This window comes from Camelina sativa, chromosome 11, assembly GCF_000633955.1.
Source record: "Camelina sativa cultivar DH55 chromosome 11, Cs, whole genome shotgun sequence".
Lineage (NCBI taxonomy): Eukaryota > Viridiplantae > Streptophyta > Magnoliopsida > Brassicales > Brassicaceae > Camelina > Camelina sativa.
Genome location: NC_025695.1, coordinates 40,028,842 through 40,043,200, shown reverse-complemented (window position 1 = coordinate 40,043,200; position 14,359 = coordinate 40,028,842). Strand labels below are relative to the sequence as shown.

The 14,359-nt window shown below is 38.7% G+C and overlaps 4 protein-coding genes across 5 annotated transcripts; 3 read left to right on the top strand and 1 right to left on the bottom strand.

Moving 5' to 3' along the window:
• LOC104725673 (cysteine and histidine-rich domain-containing protein RAR1) lies at nucleotides 7,533-9,314 on the top strand. Its single transcript, XM_010444372.2, has 6 exons — nucleotides 7,533-7,701; nucleotides 8,209-8,211; nucleotides 8,313-8,395; nucleotides 8,490-8,644; nucleotides 8,732-8,967; nucleotides 9,055-9,314. The coding sequence occupies exons 1-6, from the start codon at nucleotides 7,594-7,596 to the stop codon at nucleotides 9,154-9,156; spliced, it is 687 nt and encodes a 228-aa protein (XP_010442674.1). The 5' UTR covers nucleotides 7,533-7,593; the 3' UTR covers nucleotides 9,157-9,314.
• Nucleotides 9,473-10,484, top strand: LOC104728803 (probable aminotransferase ACS12). Its single transcript, XM_010447732.2, has 3 exons — nucleotides 9,473-9,921; nucleotides 10,016-10,150; nucleotides 10,296-10,484. Exons 1-3 carry the CDS (start codon nucleotides 9,580-9,582, stop codon nucleotides 10,482-10,484), a joined length of 666 nt encoding a protein of 221 aa, XP_010446034.1. The 5' UTR covers nucleotides 9,473-9,579.
• On the top strand, nucleotides 10,595-13,125 carry LOC104725671 (probable aminotransferase ACS12). Of its 2 annotated transcripts, XM_010444370.2 has the most exons (5): nucleotides 10,595-11,041; nucleotides 11,136-11,270; nucleotides 11,416-11,576; nucleotides 11,690-12,540; nucleotides 13,040-13,125. In XM_010444370.2, the coding sequence occupies exons 1-4, from the start codon at nucleotides 10,700-10,702 to the stop codon at nucleotides 12,537-12,539; spliced, it is 1,488 nt and encodes a 495-aa protein (XP_010442672.1). In that variant the 5' UTR covers nucleotides 10,595-10,699; the 3' UTR covers nucleotide 12,540; nucleotides 13,040-13,125. The 2 variants fall into 2 exon arrangements, with proteins under 2 accessions (XP_010442672.1, XP_010442671.1); XM_010444369.2 differs by lacking the exon at nucleotides 13,040-13,125 and having other exon boundaries at nucleotides 11,690-12,646.
• LOC104725672 (formin-like protein 7) lies at nucleotides 12,634-14,079 on the bottom strand. The gene is made up of 2 exons (XM_010444371.2): nucleotides 13,005-14,079; nucleotides 12,634-12,913 (listed from the first exon to the last, which is right to left on the bottom strand). The coding sequence occupies exons 1-2, from the start codon at nucleotides 13,941-13,943 to the stop codon at nucleotides 12,806-12,808; spliced, it is 1,047 nt and encodes a 348-aa protein (XP_010442673.1). The 5' UTR covers nucleotides 13,944-14,079; the 3' UTR covers nucleotides 12,634-12,805.

Genomic DNA, 14,359 nt, shown 5'->3' with positions numbered 1-14,359 from the left:
GGGGGGGGGGGGGCGATGATCTTAGTCTAGGTGACAATTTTTAGGGTTTATAAATTTATATTTCATTTATTATATACTTTAATTCTAAGTATTTGCTTAAACTTTAAGTTAGCCTCACAAACTAACTATGATCCAAAGTGTGTATGCTTTGCTAACAGCTTTCATGTGTGATTGACCTAGCTTAGATGTGTGTCGTGTCATAGGAAGTACATACCACTTACCTATGAAAATTTCTGGATTAGAATTGGATCAGTTTTAAATGTTTTGATCTATGCGTCGTTGCATGCAATAGTTGAGTAATAGAGTATACTGATTTTTTACGGTTATCTTGTCATAATTATTAAATTAATAATTTATACATTTTTGGAGACAATTATGAAATAAATCCTGAAGTTCAAACCTATTTACAAGTATGCCATTGATATAAATTATCTATTTAATAAACAAATTAACTTTACCTATATTCGATTTTTTTTAGAAACTAAGTGTTTTAAAATGTAACAAACATAATTGCAAATATATACAGATTTTATTTTCTTATTTTATAAGGAAGTGAATGAAGAAGTTTACTCTAAGGGTGAACCCAAGTATTGTTCTTTACTTGATAAAAGTTTGAAAAATTGATTAGATAAAAATTGACTTTTAGCCTCAGATACTATATTTTACTTTCACGGGTTTCGTATGATGAGTTTTTGCAGATTTAAAATCTTTGAACATGTTGTGTGATCCGCCTAGCATGTCGGGTTTGGATTATAGAACCAACATTAAAACTATTAGTTTATTTCATATACTATAGATTTGTAGTCATAGTTTGAAAATTTAACTTATAAATTATTTAGTATATGAACTACAAAATATTATACATACTACAACTCAATCTTAATATTCCAAAAAAAATTGTATACACAAAATATACATTAACATACCATATAGGCATATACCTCTGTTTAATACTAGAAAACAAAACTAAGTGTTTTAAAAAATTATATTCTATCTAATAACAAATTTAATATAATTAGGTTATAAACTGTATAAAAGATAAGAAGAATGAAAAATATTCTAAACAAAATTATAAATTAATTAGATAAAAGTTAATTAATTAGAAATTTGAAAACTAAATAAATTAAAATTATTATTTAAAATACAATAATTTATAATTTAGTCCCGCGATGTATCGCGGGTGAAAACCTAGTTGTGGGTTATATTCAAAACCTCAAAATTTTCGGATAGGTTTAATATTAATTTTAACTGAACCAAAGTAAAAAAAAAAATCCAAAATTAATCCGAGTTCAACTTAAAAAATATGAAGTCAGTCTGAATTATTATTAAGGCCTTGAAATCAAATCAAAGTACCTAACTAAATATGATAACATTATTATTTTACCCATTTTAGCTAGTTTTAGTATACTTTTAGGAAGAGTTTGATATGATTTCAAGACCTTAATATATATTATCAAGTATTTTAGATTTACAAAGGGTTTTATAGGCTTTAGAGCAAAATGTACCAAAAACAAAGGAAAATACGTTTGAAGACAGATTCAAAGCTTAATAATACGGGACATCTTAAAAGAACTTCCGGCGAAATCGGTGTCTATGTAAAGAAAGAAGAGTCATCTTTCTCCTCGACGTATAATCAAGTTATTTAGTTCATCCAATTGGAAGATATAGCCGATTTACCATAACGTGTCGCAAACCAGTGATATGATAAGTTTGAAGCCAAGTGAACTTTAATTACTAGCCCGATTAGCAATCTTCACGGCGGCCTGGTCCAGAGGAGTCACGACAATCCAGAACTTTCCTTTGCTGTCCCATTCCATGCACACAAAACATCTAAAAACGCTTTTACCCTTATAAAATCCTAAGCATTAAACACCCTATAGTGGATATCTTTAGGCTTCTGATACCATGTAAGTGTAGAACACTCGATGATAATTCACATTGATAATAGGGAAGTATATATACATACAAGAATCATATCTAGTGAGATCTTAACTATACAAGAGATTCGTATATTCCCTAATCAGATAAGAGCGTATCTTAACTAACATATTTTTCATCATCACGGAGATTGAATTTCCTGGAGCCCACGTAATAGATGCATGCATGGGAAATTAAAGAAATGCACCACCAAAGCATGAATGAAAGAACCGTATGGCGGGAGAGTAATGCTCGAAGACATGGGGAGGTGCCCAGTTCACAGATTGCTCTTCTTGGTTGGATTGACAAACAAGTGCACGCACAACTTCTAGCCATCGACCGTTTGGGAGATTGTCGCTATGCTACAGGTCTTTAGGTATGGTTTGTCACACGCTACTAGGTGGATTGTTTTTTTTGGTTGGGTTGAATTTTTTCTTAGCATAATCTATTTTTTTGGCCTATTTTAAGCTCTAAACAGTAAACATGCATAAGTAACACATTATTTTTTTTGAATATAATTTAATATTTATTCAAAAACCCGTATGGGTTGTCGTCACCGGCTTTGCAGACATGACTCCACCGCGCTTAGAATGTTATCTTTGTAAGTCGAAATTCTAAGAGAAAAAACTGAAAGGCTTCTTGTATTAAAATTAAAGAGTTACAGGAAAAGGATTTATAGTAGAACTACAACTCAGCACTACTTCCTAAAAAACCTGCACCTTATTCAACTACTCCTACATGTTCGGAAGCCACATCCCTACGACTTGACTACTTCAAAATTGATGATAAAACACTTTAAAAGACTTAATAAACTTGATAGTAAACTTCATTTCCTCCCCTAAACTGGAATGCCACCTTTCCAGTTTACACTTCCTTAGCTCCTACTCCCATCCTGCTCCTGAGCTTCTCGAACACCTCAAGCTTCACAGCCTTCGTCATTATGTCTGCTATCTGATCTTGCGTACCACAATGGTTGAGTTGAATGATCCCCTCATTCACCAACTCTCTTAGATAGTGAAACCTGACATGTATGTGCTTACTCCTTCCATGTAGCACCGGATTCTTTGACAACTTTACAGTGGAACTGTTGTCACAGAACAGAACTGCTCCTTCCTCTTGTTCAAACCTGATTTCTGACAGAACATTCCTGAGCCAAACTGTTTGACAAGCTCCATAAGCTGTTGACACGAACTCTGCTTCTGTGGTAGACAGCGTCACCCATGATACCACTGCTCCTCCCAACATAAAGACGTATCCAGAAGTGCTTTTAAAATTATCAACATCACCTGCATAATCAGTGTCCACATATCCAACCAGCTTCTGTTCTCCTCCATACTTGTATTGAATACCAAAATCTCGTGTTCCCTGAATGTATCTCAGAATTCTCTTCGCTGCAACCATATGCTGCTCATTCGGACTTTCCATGTATCTGCTAACCAAATTTACTGAGTAAATCAAATCTGGTCTTGTAGCAGTTAAATACCTGAGGCTACCAACAAGCTGCTTGAATGTCGTGGGATTCACCTCTTCTCCTGCTCATGTCTTACTCAACTTATGACCTGGAACCATGGGATTCTTAACAGCATTGCACTTCTCCATCCCGTACTTCTGTAGAGTTTTTGCTGCATACTTCTTCTGATTTATGAATATCCCCTTCTCATCCTGAACAACCTCCACTCCCAAGAAGTACTTCATTTTCCCTAGATCCGTCATTGAGAACTCATTCATCATTAAGCCTTTAAACTCCTCAAGCATCCTAGTTAAGTTCCCCGTATAAATGAGGTCATCAACATAGAGACTTACAATAAGATAGTGCTCCCCTTCCCTTTTGACGAACAGTGTGTGCTCACAGTAACATTTTTCAAAGCCCTCCTTCTGAAAATAACCTTCAATGCGACTGTACCAAGCTCTTGGAGCTTGTTTCATCTCGTATAGCGCTTTCTTCAATCTATAAACCTTCTCTGATTCTCCACTAACCTCAAACCCTTTTGGTTGTTCTACGAAGACCTCCTCCATCAGTTTTCCGTGTAAGAAAGCACTTTTAACATCTAGTTGGTAAACAATCCAACCGTTCTATGCCGCTTTGCTCAGTATTACTCTTATAGTATCCCATATTGCAACTGGTGCAAAGACTTCATGAAAGTCTACTCCTTTTTTATGATAGCCCTTTGCAACCAGTCTTGCCTTGAATTTATCAATCTCTCCATCTCGTTGAGTTTGGTTTTGAACACCCATTTTACTCCGATCACCTTAGCTCCTTCTGGCAACTCAATTAGTTCCCATGTGTTGTTTTCTTCTATTGCAGCAATCTCCTTTTCCATTGCTTTTCTCCACACTTATTCTTGTGTTGCTTCCTCATAGCTCTTAGGATCCTCTATGAACAGTGCTAGTATCTCTCCTTCTTCTTCTGTCACCAAGAAACCAGCCCCTCTAGTGTAAAAGTCTTTGAACCACATTGGTCTCCTAATATCCCTCTTAGATCCTTCTCTGACAGGAACTTGAGCTTCTGCAATTGGTTCAGCTTCCTCTGCCATTGTATTTTCTTCTTCCCCAACTTGATTTTCTCCTTCTACATTCTCTTCTCCCACTAGTTCGATCTCAGAATCATCCCACGCAAATTCTTTCTCTTCTTGTTTTTCTTCCCAGTTCCAACATTTACCCTCATCAAAGTGAACGTCTCTACTTATCACCATTTTCTTAGTTGCTGGATTGTAGAGACGATAAGCCTTTGATTCTTTGCTCACTCCGAACAATACACACTTGATACTCTTCTCATCAAGCTTGATGCGCCTTTCATATGGTACAAGGCACTGCTCTCGAATACTCTGAGATTACTCACCGATGGTTTATGGTTGCTCCACTTTTCTTCTGGTGTGATATCTCCTAGTGCCTTTGATGGACTTCGATTCAGTATGTGAACTGCATATTGGACAACTTCTGGCCAGAAACGTCTTGGAACCCCCATCTCTAACATCATACACCGTGTCATGTTCATGACTGTTCTATTTTTCCTCTCTGCAATCCCATTCTGTTGCGGTGTATATGCAGCTGTGAGTTGATGTTTGATACCATACTCTCTGCAGTACTCATTAAACTCCTTAGAATTGAATTCTCCTCCCCTGTCAGTGCGTAGACACACCAACAACTCTCCTAATTCCCTTTCTACACCAGCTTTGAACTCCTTAAAGACTTTAAAAGCATCTGATTTCTCTGACAAGAGATAAGTCCAACACTTTCTACTGTAATCATCTATGAAGTTGATGATGTACCTTTTCCACTCTCAGAGATTGGAGTGATTGGTCCACTTATGTCAGTGTGAACTAATTGGAGCCCACGAGTTGATTTCCACAAGCTTTGCTTTGGGATGCTTTTTCGATTCTGCTTCAGATATCACATATAGCCTCTTCTGCTTCTTGACTCAGCTTTGGTAATCCAACCACCATGTTCTTTTCTGCTAGCGAGCTCAAGCCTTTGTTGTTGAGATGTATGTATCTTCTATGCCATAAGTTGTTTGTCTTCTCAATCATCTGTAGGCAACAACCTTCTTCGGATTCTTTTGCATCTCTGACAACAGCAAGGACTATGAACATCCGATTCTTTGACATTATTGAGTGCATAATCATTCTCTTCTCCTCTTTGTGCCACACTTCACACACTCCATCTTCAATGATGACTCTTAGTCCTTTCTCCTGCAGCTGTCCCACGCTAAAGAGATTGTTCTTCAGTCCGAGTACATAGTAGACATCTGAGATTACTTGGATCCTTCCATTGATATCAAGTCGAAGCTTTCCTCTTCCGTCTACAGACATTCTCCTGTCATCTCCCAGCTTCACATTTCTTTGAAAGGTATTGTCAAGCTCAATAAGCCATTCCTTTGAACCACACATGTGATTGCTACAGCCTGAATCTAGGAACCAAACCTGCTCCTTTTCGGTTTTTACCTCCTCAATGCGTGCCATCAGAAGCAAGTCTTCTTCCATCTCGACATAATTTGCTTCCTTGTCCCAATCTGGACATTCAGACTTGTAATGTCCCATTTTATGACACTTGAAACACTCCACATGTTTTTTACCACGGCCTCTCCCTAGATAACCTCCTATGCCTCTTCCTCTGGCTAGGTATCCTCCTCTGCCTCTACCTCTGATCGGTTTCCATTGATCTCCAATCTTCAGAACTTTCTCCTCTCCATCATGTTTGATCATGTTTTGCTCATGAACCATCAAGGAACTCTGTAGACCATCTACCGTCAAGCTCTTGATGTCTTTAGACTCTTCAATTGCACATACTATGTATGTGAACTTCTCAGCAAGAGTTCTGAGAATCTTCTCAACGATTTTCGGATCGGGCATGTCTTCTCCAAGATTGTGCATATCATTGGCAACCTCCATCACTCGTGCGAAATACTCCTCTATCGTCTCACCATACCTCATCTCAAGGACCTCAAAGTTTCTTCTCAGCCTCTGTAGTTGTGCACTTTGCACCCTCTCATTCCATTGATGTTTCTTCTTTATCGATTCCCATAACTCCTTAGTTGTGTTCTTCTTGAGAATCGTTTTCAGAATCTTCTTGTCAATTGAGGCAAAGAGATAATTCTTCACTTTGTGATATGTTACTGTCTTCTCCGCAATCTTCTCTTGCAACTCGTTTCTTTGTGCACGTGACAGAACGGTTCCCCTCTCCTGACTTGGAATCCCGGTTTCTATCAGATCCCACCACTCCTTTGACCGGAGAAAGTTCTCCATCAGCATCGCCCAATGCTCGTAGTCGCCATCGAGCTTTGGTACGATCATCACGTCTTTGCCACCCATCGTTTCTCTCAGATTAGTAACAAGCTCTGATACCACTTGTAATCTTTGTAAGTCGAAATTCTAAGAGAAAAAAACTGAAAGGCTTCTTGTATTAAAATTAAAGAGTTATAGGAAAAGGATTTATAGTAGAACTATAACTCAGCACTACTTCCTAAAAAACCTGCAATTTATTCAATTACTCCTACATGTTCGGAAGCCACATTCCTACGACTTGACTACTTCAAACTTGATGATAAAACACTTTAAAAGACTTAATAAACTTGATAATAAACTTCATAGAAAGCTTCTGATTCGGAGAGCAGGCCACTCAGCCTCAAGATCGTCGCCAGAAACAATCGGAGAGTGTTGTAGCCTCACGTCACAGAGTTGGTGGTGGATTCATTAGAGAGATTCTAAATTCTTCGAAACCGGTTAGGTTCGGGTCACTAATCGAGAGTAAAAAAAAATTCTAACCGGTTCTGTTCGGGTCACTAATATACTTCATCGCTTTTCGTACTACTGTTCTGGTTTCCAAATTTAAGTGAGACTAGTATTGAAATTATCTATAGAATTTTGTACCGGTTCCCCTTTGATTTGCTTAAATGTTTAGGGGTTTTAATATTTTGAAATTAAAATATTTAGGGTTTTTAGTATTTTCTAAATGGGTCAATTATTACTTTTTCATAGATAAAAATTTAAATTAATTTAGATTTTTTTTTTTTTTTTGGTAAGGAATTTTAGATTAATTACAAACTTTATATAATTTAGATTAAATTATAAACTTTGTAATTCTCGCGAGATATATATATATATATATATTCTTAGCTCCGTTGATTTTATATTCTACTCCCAAAAAAAAACTATCTCACGAATCTGGTCCACTGAGAGAATGGAAGTAAGATCGGGAACGAAGAAGCTTCAGTGCCAACGTATTGGCTGCAACGCCATGTTCACCGATGACGATAATCCCGAAGGTTCTTGTCAATTCCATGCTTCTGTACGTCTTCTCTTTCTTTTCCAACAACTCTTTCCCCTGAGTTTTCTCCTTAAACCCCTTTTCATTGATTAGTTCAATTCGGATCACTTTTGGGTTTTAATCGGAGCTCTGTGGATTTATTTTTATCATGTGTGAATTTGAGAAGAAGATGAAGTGTTAGATTAGGTTTTGGTTAGCTGTAGATTCATATAGGTGTAATTAAGTGGAAGCCTTGAGAACTGCTTTTTTGATTCTCTAATTTTCAAATTTAAAAAACTCACTGCTTAAATTTAGTGAACCCTAAGTGAGCCTCGTTAGAACAACTTGATACAAAGGAAACAAAACTATGATTGTGTCTATGTACAAGGAATAGACCTTTTGGCTTTGTTTGGTAGCTTAACCGACCTATGCTTGCTGCGTCTACAACTTTTTGGCCTTCTCGAGCTTTTTTATTTGTAATTCATGTTCTTTTTTTCCGGTGTGGCTGGGGATCTTCTTTTCACCAACTACCGGTTTTTGTTCAAGCAGGGAGTAAGTCAAATATATACTCTTCAAATTACTGTTTATGATTATGAGCTTTTTGTTTCACAATCAGAGAAATTAAAGCTATGATGAATGTTCAAAACTCGCAGCCGTTTTTTCATGACGGAATGAAAGAGTGGAGCTGCTGCAAGCAAAGAAGTCATGATTTCAGTTTGTTCTTGGAAATTCCTGGGTACTAATTGTATTGCCTTTTTGATCATCTTATTATAAGCTACGCTATCTCTTTCATGTAATGCAAACAACACTAATACTTTTTTGTAATGAAGATGTAAAACAGGTAAGCACACAACTGAGAAACCAGTCCTGGCCAAACCGGCTCCAAAACATCCTATCACGGTTCCTACTTCATCTCCAGTTGCCAATGCTGCATCAAAAAACTCTTGCTCCAGATGCCTGCAAGGCTTCTTCTGCTCAGACCATGGTTGGTATCTTTACTCTCTCTCTCTGGTCTAAAATTCTCGTTACAGGAACTCTCTATCTTACATTGTATCCTTTATCACTCACACAGCCTCCCAACCCAAAGAACAGACCAAGCAGACCCTGAACACACCAGTACAAGCAGAAGAAGAAGAAGAAAAGATTGAATCCATAGCACCTCCAATTAAAAAAGTTGTTATAGACATTAATCAACCGCAAGTATGCAACAACAAAGGATGTGGCAAAACGTTCAAAGAGAGAGACAATCACGAGACTGCATGTAGCTATCATCCAGGTCCTCCTGTCTTCCACGACAGAGTGAAAGGGGTGCGTAACACCCTATCTTTTCTCAGTCAGCTTCTTATGACCCTTATTGAGTTTGTGTTTAATTACATCAATGTTTTCTTTGTGCAGTGGAAATGCTGCGATGTTCACGTGAATGAGTTTGACGAGTTCATGGAAATACCGCCTTGCGCTAAAGGTTGGCACAGCAGCAACCCCTCTCAGGCCGTCTGATATTATTTTTTTCCTAAGATTTTCAATACAAAAGTTTATCACCTTTTAGTTTTGATATAAGAACCTTTCAATTGACAGATATATGTAGTGATTAAATGCTGATGTACTGTGTTCTGAATGCTTCCATAAAGGTCAAGTTCGGACGAAGTTTTGGATCATTATCAGGGGTTTGATTGTTATTTTCAAAACTCTTGGGATCTTTCAATAATTTCACCAATATTAAAAGGGCTGTTTAGTTAACTTTACAAACGTAGAGACAAATTCCTAATATTCAAAAGTAATTTGCCAATCTATCTCAAAACTTTTGTATTTATTCAACACTTTGCCACACATTTTTGTCTCTCTCTCTCTCCACTTCGTTACTCTCAACGAACGGTTCGAATCTCTTCAACGCCGGAGGCAACTCAGGCGGAGTAGTTTCCGATGAGGCTGATAGTACCTCTACGTGGCGTAATCCAAGGCCGTGGCGGTCTCTTCGTCGGCTCTCTCATCCCTTGTTGTCTCTTTTACTTTCTCCAGCTTTACCTGAAAGGACGCCGTCCTCCTCCCTCAGACCCGACGGAGTTACCGAGAACGTCGTCACGGTCTAATCTCTTCTCCCGCGGAAACTCAATCGGACGAGTTAGAGTCTCCTCTCGTGCTGTTCCTGTGGCGAAACCTCCCGATTCGCCTTACTATATTGGATTGGAGAGAGTCAAAACGGATCCGTACGATCGGATTACGAATACAGATGGGATTATTCAGCTTGGATTGGCTGAGAGTACGGTGAGTGTTGTGATTCTCTTTTGATCTTTTGTGATTGTTTAAAGAAACTTATTCATGGAGATTGCTTTTTTTTTGTGTGTGTGAGTTTTTGTAGCTGTGCTTTGACTTGCTTCAGAGATGGATGTCTGAGAATTTGATGGAGTCGATAATGCAATCTGGTGATGGTGAATTCGATATTAGTAGTATCGCTATGTATAAACCTTTTGAAGGATTGCTGGAACTCAGAGTGGTAAGTGTAGATATAACCATTTTGTAGTGCTCTTTGCTTTGACTACAGAACTGTATTAGTTCTTTGGAATTTGCTTGATGGTGTGTCCATTGTCACAACACTGAATTGAATCTCACTGCCTCTTCTATTTTCTCATGTTTTTTAGGCTTTTGCTGATTTCATGTCACGGATAATGGGAGGTAAGGTGTCATTTGACCCTTCTAAGATGGTTATAACAGCTGGTGGGACTCCTGCTATCNCTGAATGCTTCCATAAAGGTCAAGTTCGGACGAAGTTTTGGATCATTATCAGGGGTTTGATTGTTATTTTCAAAACTCTTGGGATCTTTCAATAATTTCACCAATATTAAAAGGGCTGTTTAGTTAACTTTACAAACGTAGAGACAAATTCCTAATATTCAAAAGTAATTTGCCAATCTATCTCAAAACTTTTGTATTTATTCAACACTTTGCCACACATTTTTGTCTCTCTCTCTCTCCACTTCGTTACTCTCAACGAACGGTTCGAATCTCTTCAACGCCGGAGGCAACTCAGGCGGAGTAGTTTCCGATGAGGCTGATAGTACCTCTACGTGGCGTAATCCAAGGCCGTGGCGGTCTCTTCGTCGGCTCTCTCATCCCTTGTTGTCTCTTTTACTTTCTCCAGCTTTACCTGAAAGGACGCCGTCCTCCTCCCTCAGACCCGACGGAGTTACCGAGAACGTCGTCACGGTCTAATCTCTTCTCCCGCGGAAACTCAATCGGACGAGTTAGAGTCTCCTCTCGTGCTGTTCCTGTGGCGAAACCTCCCGATTCGCCTTACTATATTGGATTGGAGAGAGTCAAAACGGATCCGTACGATCGGATTACGAATACAGATGGGATTATTCAGCTTGGATTGGCTGAGAGTACGGTGAGTGTTGTGATTCTCTTTTGATCTTTTGTGATTGTTTAAAGAAACTTATTCATGGAGATTGCTTTTTTTTTGTGTGTGTGAGTTTTTGTAGCTGTGCTTTGACTTGCTTCAGAGATGGATGTCTGAGAATTTGATGGAGTCGATAATGCAATCTGGTGATGGTGAATTCGATATTAGTAGTATCGCTATGTATAAACCTTTTGAAGGATTGCTGGAACTCAGAGTGGTAAGTGTAGATATAACCATTTTGTAGTGCTCTTTGCTTTGACTACAGAACTGTATTAGTTCTTTGGAATTTGCTTGATGGTGTGTCCATTGTCACAACACTGAATTGAATCTCACTGCCTCTTCTATTTTCTCATGTTTTTTAGGCTTTTGCTGATTTCATGTCACGGATAATGGGAGGTAAGGTGTCATTTGACCCTTCTAAGATGGTTATAACAGCTGGTGGGACTCCTGCTATCGAAGTGTTGGCCTTTTGCTTGGCTGATCATGGAAATGCTTTTCTGATTCCGACGCCATATTATCCAGGGTAAGTTTAGCATTCACTTCTTAGCTTTTTATTATCTGATGGAAGTGTTTGATTCATCATTCAACCAGTCTTCTCTTTCTATGTGATACACTAAGGGGATTGAATTTTTGCAGCTTCGAGAGGGATATTAAATTTCGGACAGGAGTTGAGCTTATACCAGTACACTGCCGTAGCTCTGACAATTTTACAGTAACGGTTTCCGCACTGGAACAAGCTTTTAATCAGGCTAGAAAGCGAGGAAGCAAGGTTTCTGGCATCCTATTTTCAAACCCATCAAATCCTGTTGGAAATATACTATCGAGGGAGACGCTTCATGATATTTTGAAATTTGCTCAAGAGAAAAATATTCATGTTATTTATGATGAAATCTTTGCTGGTTCTGTTTACGGGGAAAAAGAGTTTGTTAGCATGGCAGAGATCGCTGACTCTGGTGACGTTGATAAGAGTAGGGTTCATATCATCTATGCCTTATCAAAAGACTTGTCAATTCCTGGTTTTAGAGCTGGAGTCATCTATTCCTTTCATGAAGACGTGGTAAGTGCAGCGAAGAAGCTGATGAGATTTTCATCAGTGTCAGTTCCAGTCCAAAGGATACTTATCTCTCTGCTATCGGATGTAAGATTTATTGAGGAATACATGACAGCGCACAGGCAAAGGATCCGGGATAAGCATGTTAGATTCGTTGAAGGTTTGAAGCAATTAGGGATTCCTTGTGCTGAGAGTGGTGGCGGGTTGTATTGTTGGGTTGACATGAGCAGTTTACTGACATCCTACAGTGAGAAAGGAGAACTTGAGTTATTTGAGAAGCTATTAACTGTTGCTAAAATTAATGCTACTCCAGGAACAGCCTGTTTTTGTATAGAACCGGGTTGGTTTAGGTGTTGTTTTACCGCTTTAGCTGATGAAGATATCCCAGTGATTATGGACAGGATCAGACAGCTTGCTGAATCAATTAGATCTTGAGGTAAAATTTGATTTTTTGGTTAGTGCGGTATTGTTTTTTTTATCGATAGATATTGTTTTGGAAAGTTTGTTAAAGATTTTAGAAGATAAGAAAGAGATAAATGATATGAGTTGCGTGTTCTACACCACAAAAGAGTACGGCATTCAATCGCCTCGAATTTACTATACTGCATTTACAAGTTTCTTGTCTATGAAAAAAAAAAAGAAAACAACTTCTGAAATGTTTGGGGATGCAAATTGTGAGGACCTTTGTAAAGAGTTTTCTTCTAAATGAGCTTCAACCTCGGTTGGTATTTTTTCCACTCAAGTCCTTCTATCATTTTGATGCCCGGCACAAAGAGGCAACAGCTATCAGCTCCACTCTTTGTAAATTCCTGCTAGTTTTATCCAGGCAAGTGTCAACAATTTAGAATCGTAATATTTTTTTCGTGATGGCTTTGGAAGAGACTATGAGAAAAGTTTTACCGTGTAAAGATTCTTCTGCTTTCTCATTTCAACAGCTCTTCTCATATAGCTTCTCCTTCGGCTCATCATTATTAGCTCCCCAAGTGTCTGTGGCGTCCTCACAGGAAAACCAATATTCATGTTGTCGGATTCTGTAGTAGGCTTAACTTCTTCATGCAACGGACGAGTAGAAACCTTAACGTCCTCAGAATCAGCAGCTTTGACCTTTTCTGATGGAAGAAGACGTGGAAAAAGCTTTTCCAAGAACGAAGCTCCCACAAGACTGGAAGCTCCAGTCATGTAACTGCTCGTACTGTCATCAGATTCATAAGTTGGCGACGATGGCAATGAGGTAGTCTCTCTATTCAGATTGTCATCAACATCATCCATTGCCACCACAGTACCGGATATCGAAACCGAGCGGTTTGTTGCTAATAGAGACGGCACAGAGCTGAAGGAATCACTGCTTGCGTCATCAAAAATATCACTGCTGGTTTCAACCTCACCGTACATGGGAGGAGGTGGCAGCGGTTGATCCAACGGCTCAGATGGATTGAAATCAACAAAAGTTGCAAAACAAGGGTATGGTTGTCCAGGCGTTTCTTCCCAATCGAACGGAACTGAAGTAACCAGCTTAACCGGAACAGGAACTGGAGGCGGTAATGGAGTTGTCGTAGTGGTTTCTGATGGTGGATGTGGAAGCTGAGGTGGGTCATTTGAGGAATCAGGGAGAGGTTTTCCAGGCGTTTCTTCCCAACGGAAAGGAACCGATGTGACCAGCTTAACCGGGACTGGGACAGGTGGGGGAAGGGGAGGAGGAGAAGGCACGAAGGTGGCTAACGAAGGTTGCCAATTCTTCTTGGGGTAGCCAGGCCTCTCTTCCCATATGAAAGGAACAGAAGGAGGCTGTCTCAATTGTTTTCGAGGTGGCTCTGTTTCTTTGTGTTCCATTTCAGACATTTGTTCGTCTCTTATTTACATGGTCTTCTATATTTATAGCTTTTAGAATTTGATTAGTCAACGAGATGTTGTGTTAATAACTAAAACCACTTTAGTTCAAAGTGTGCGTGTTTAAGGCCAACTATTTTTTGTCATGAAGATTCACCTAAACCATTTTGGTGCCGTGGCACCAAACTAGCAGATCCACTTCATGCTGACTTTATAAACTCTTTTTATTTTATGTCATCATTGTCTGTTCCACTTAAACCCACAATCTAATCCATTAATCTTATCTTCATAATTTTGTTTCCGATGAGGCTGATCATGTCAACATTTGGAGTTTTTGATATAGAGTATGAACATAATGGTCTTAAGCCCAAACTCAATTTTGATTTCTCATTTGGGAACAATAGCTTCTTATTTTTCTTTTTAGTTCA

Bases quoted from the DNA above. Each gene is read 5' to 3' on its own strand.
- LOC104725671 (XM_010444370.2), top strand. From the start codon at position 10,700: ATGAGGCTGATAGTACCTCTACGTGGCGTAATCCAAGGCCGTGGCGGT. The intron at 11,042-11,135 runs GTGAGTGTTGTG...GAGTTTTTGTAG, and splicing joins TTGGATTGGCTGAGAGTACG to CTGTGCTTTGACTTGCTTCA. The intron at 11,271-11,415 runs GTAAGTGTAGAT...CATGTTTTTTAG, and splicing joins GATTGCTGGAACTCAGAGTG to GCTTTTGCTGATTTCATGTC.
- LOC104725673 (XM_010444372.2), top strand. From the start codon at position 7,594: ATGGAAGTAAGATCGGGAACGAAGAAGCTTCAGTGCCAACGTATTGGC. The intron at 8,645-8,731 runs GTTGGTATCTTT...TCACTCACACAG, and splicing joins CTTCTTCTGCTCAGACCATG to CCTCCCAACCCAAAGAACAG. The intron at 8,968-9,054 runs GTGCGTAACACC...TTCTTTGTGCAG, and splicing joins TCCACGACAGAGTGAAAGGG to TGGAAATGCTGCGATGTTCA.
- LOC104725672 (XM_010444371.2), bottom strand. From the start codon at position 13,943: ATGTCTGAAATGGAACACAAAGAAACAGAGCCACCTCGAAAACAATTG. The intron at 12,914-13,004 runs GTAAAACTTTTC...TAAAACTAGCAG, and splicing joins AGCAGAAGAATCTTTACACG to GAATTTACAAAGAGTGGAGC.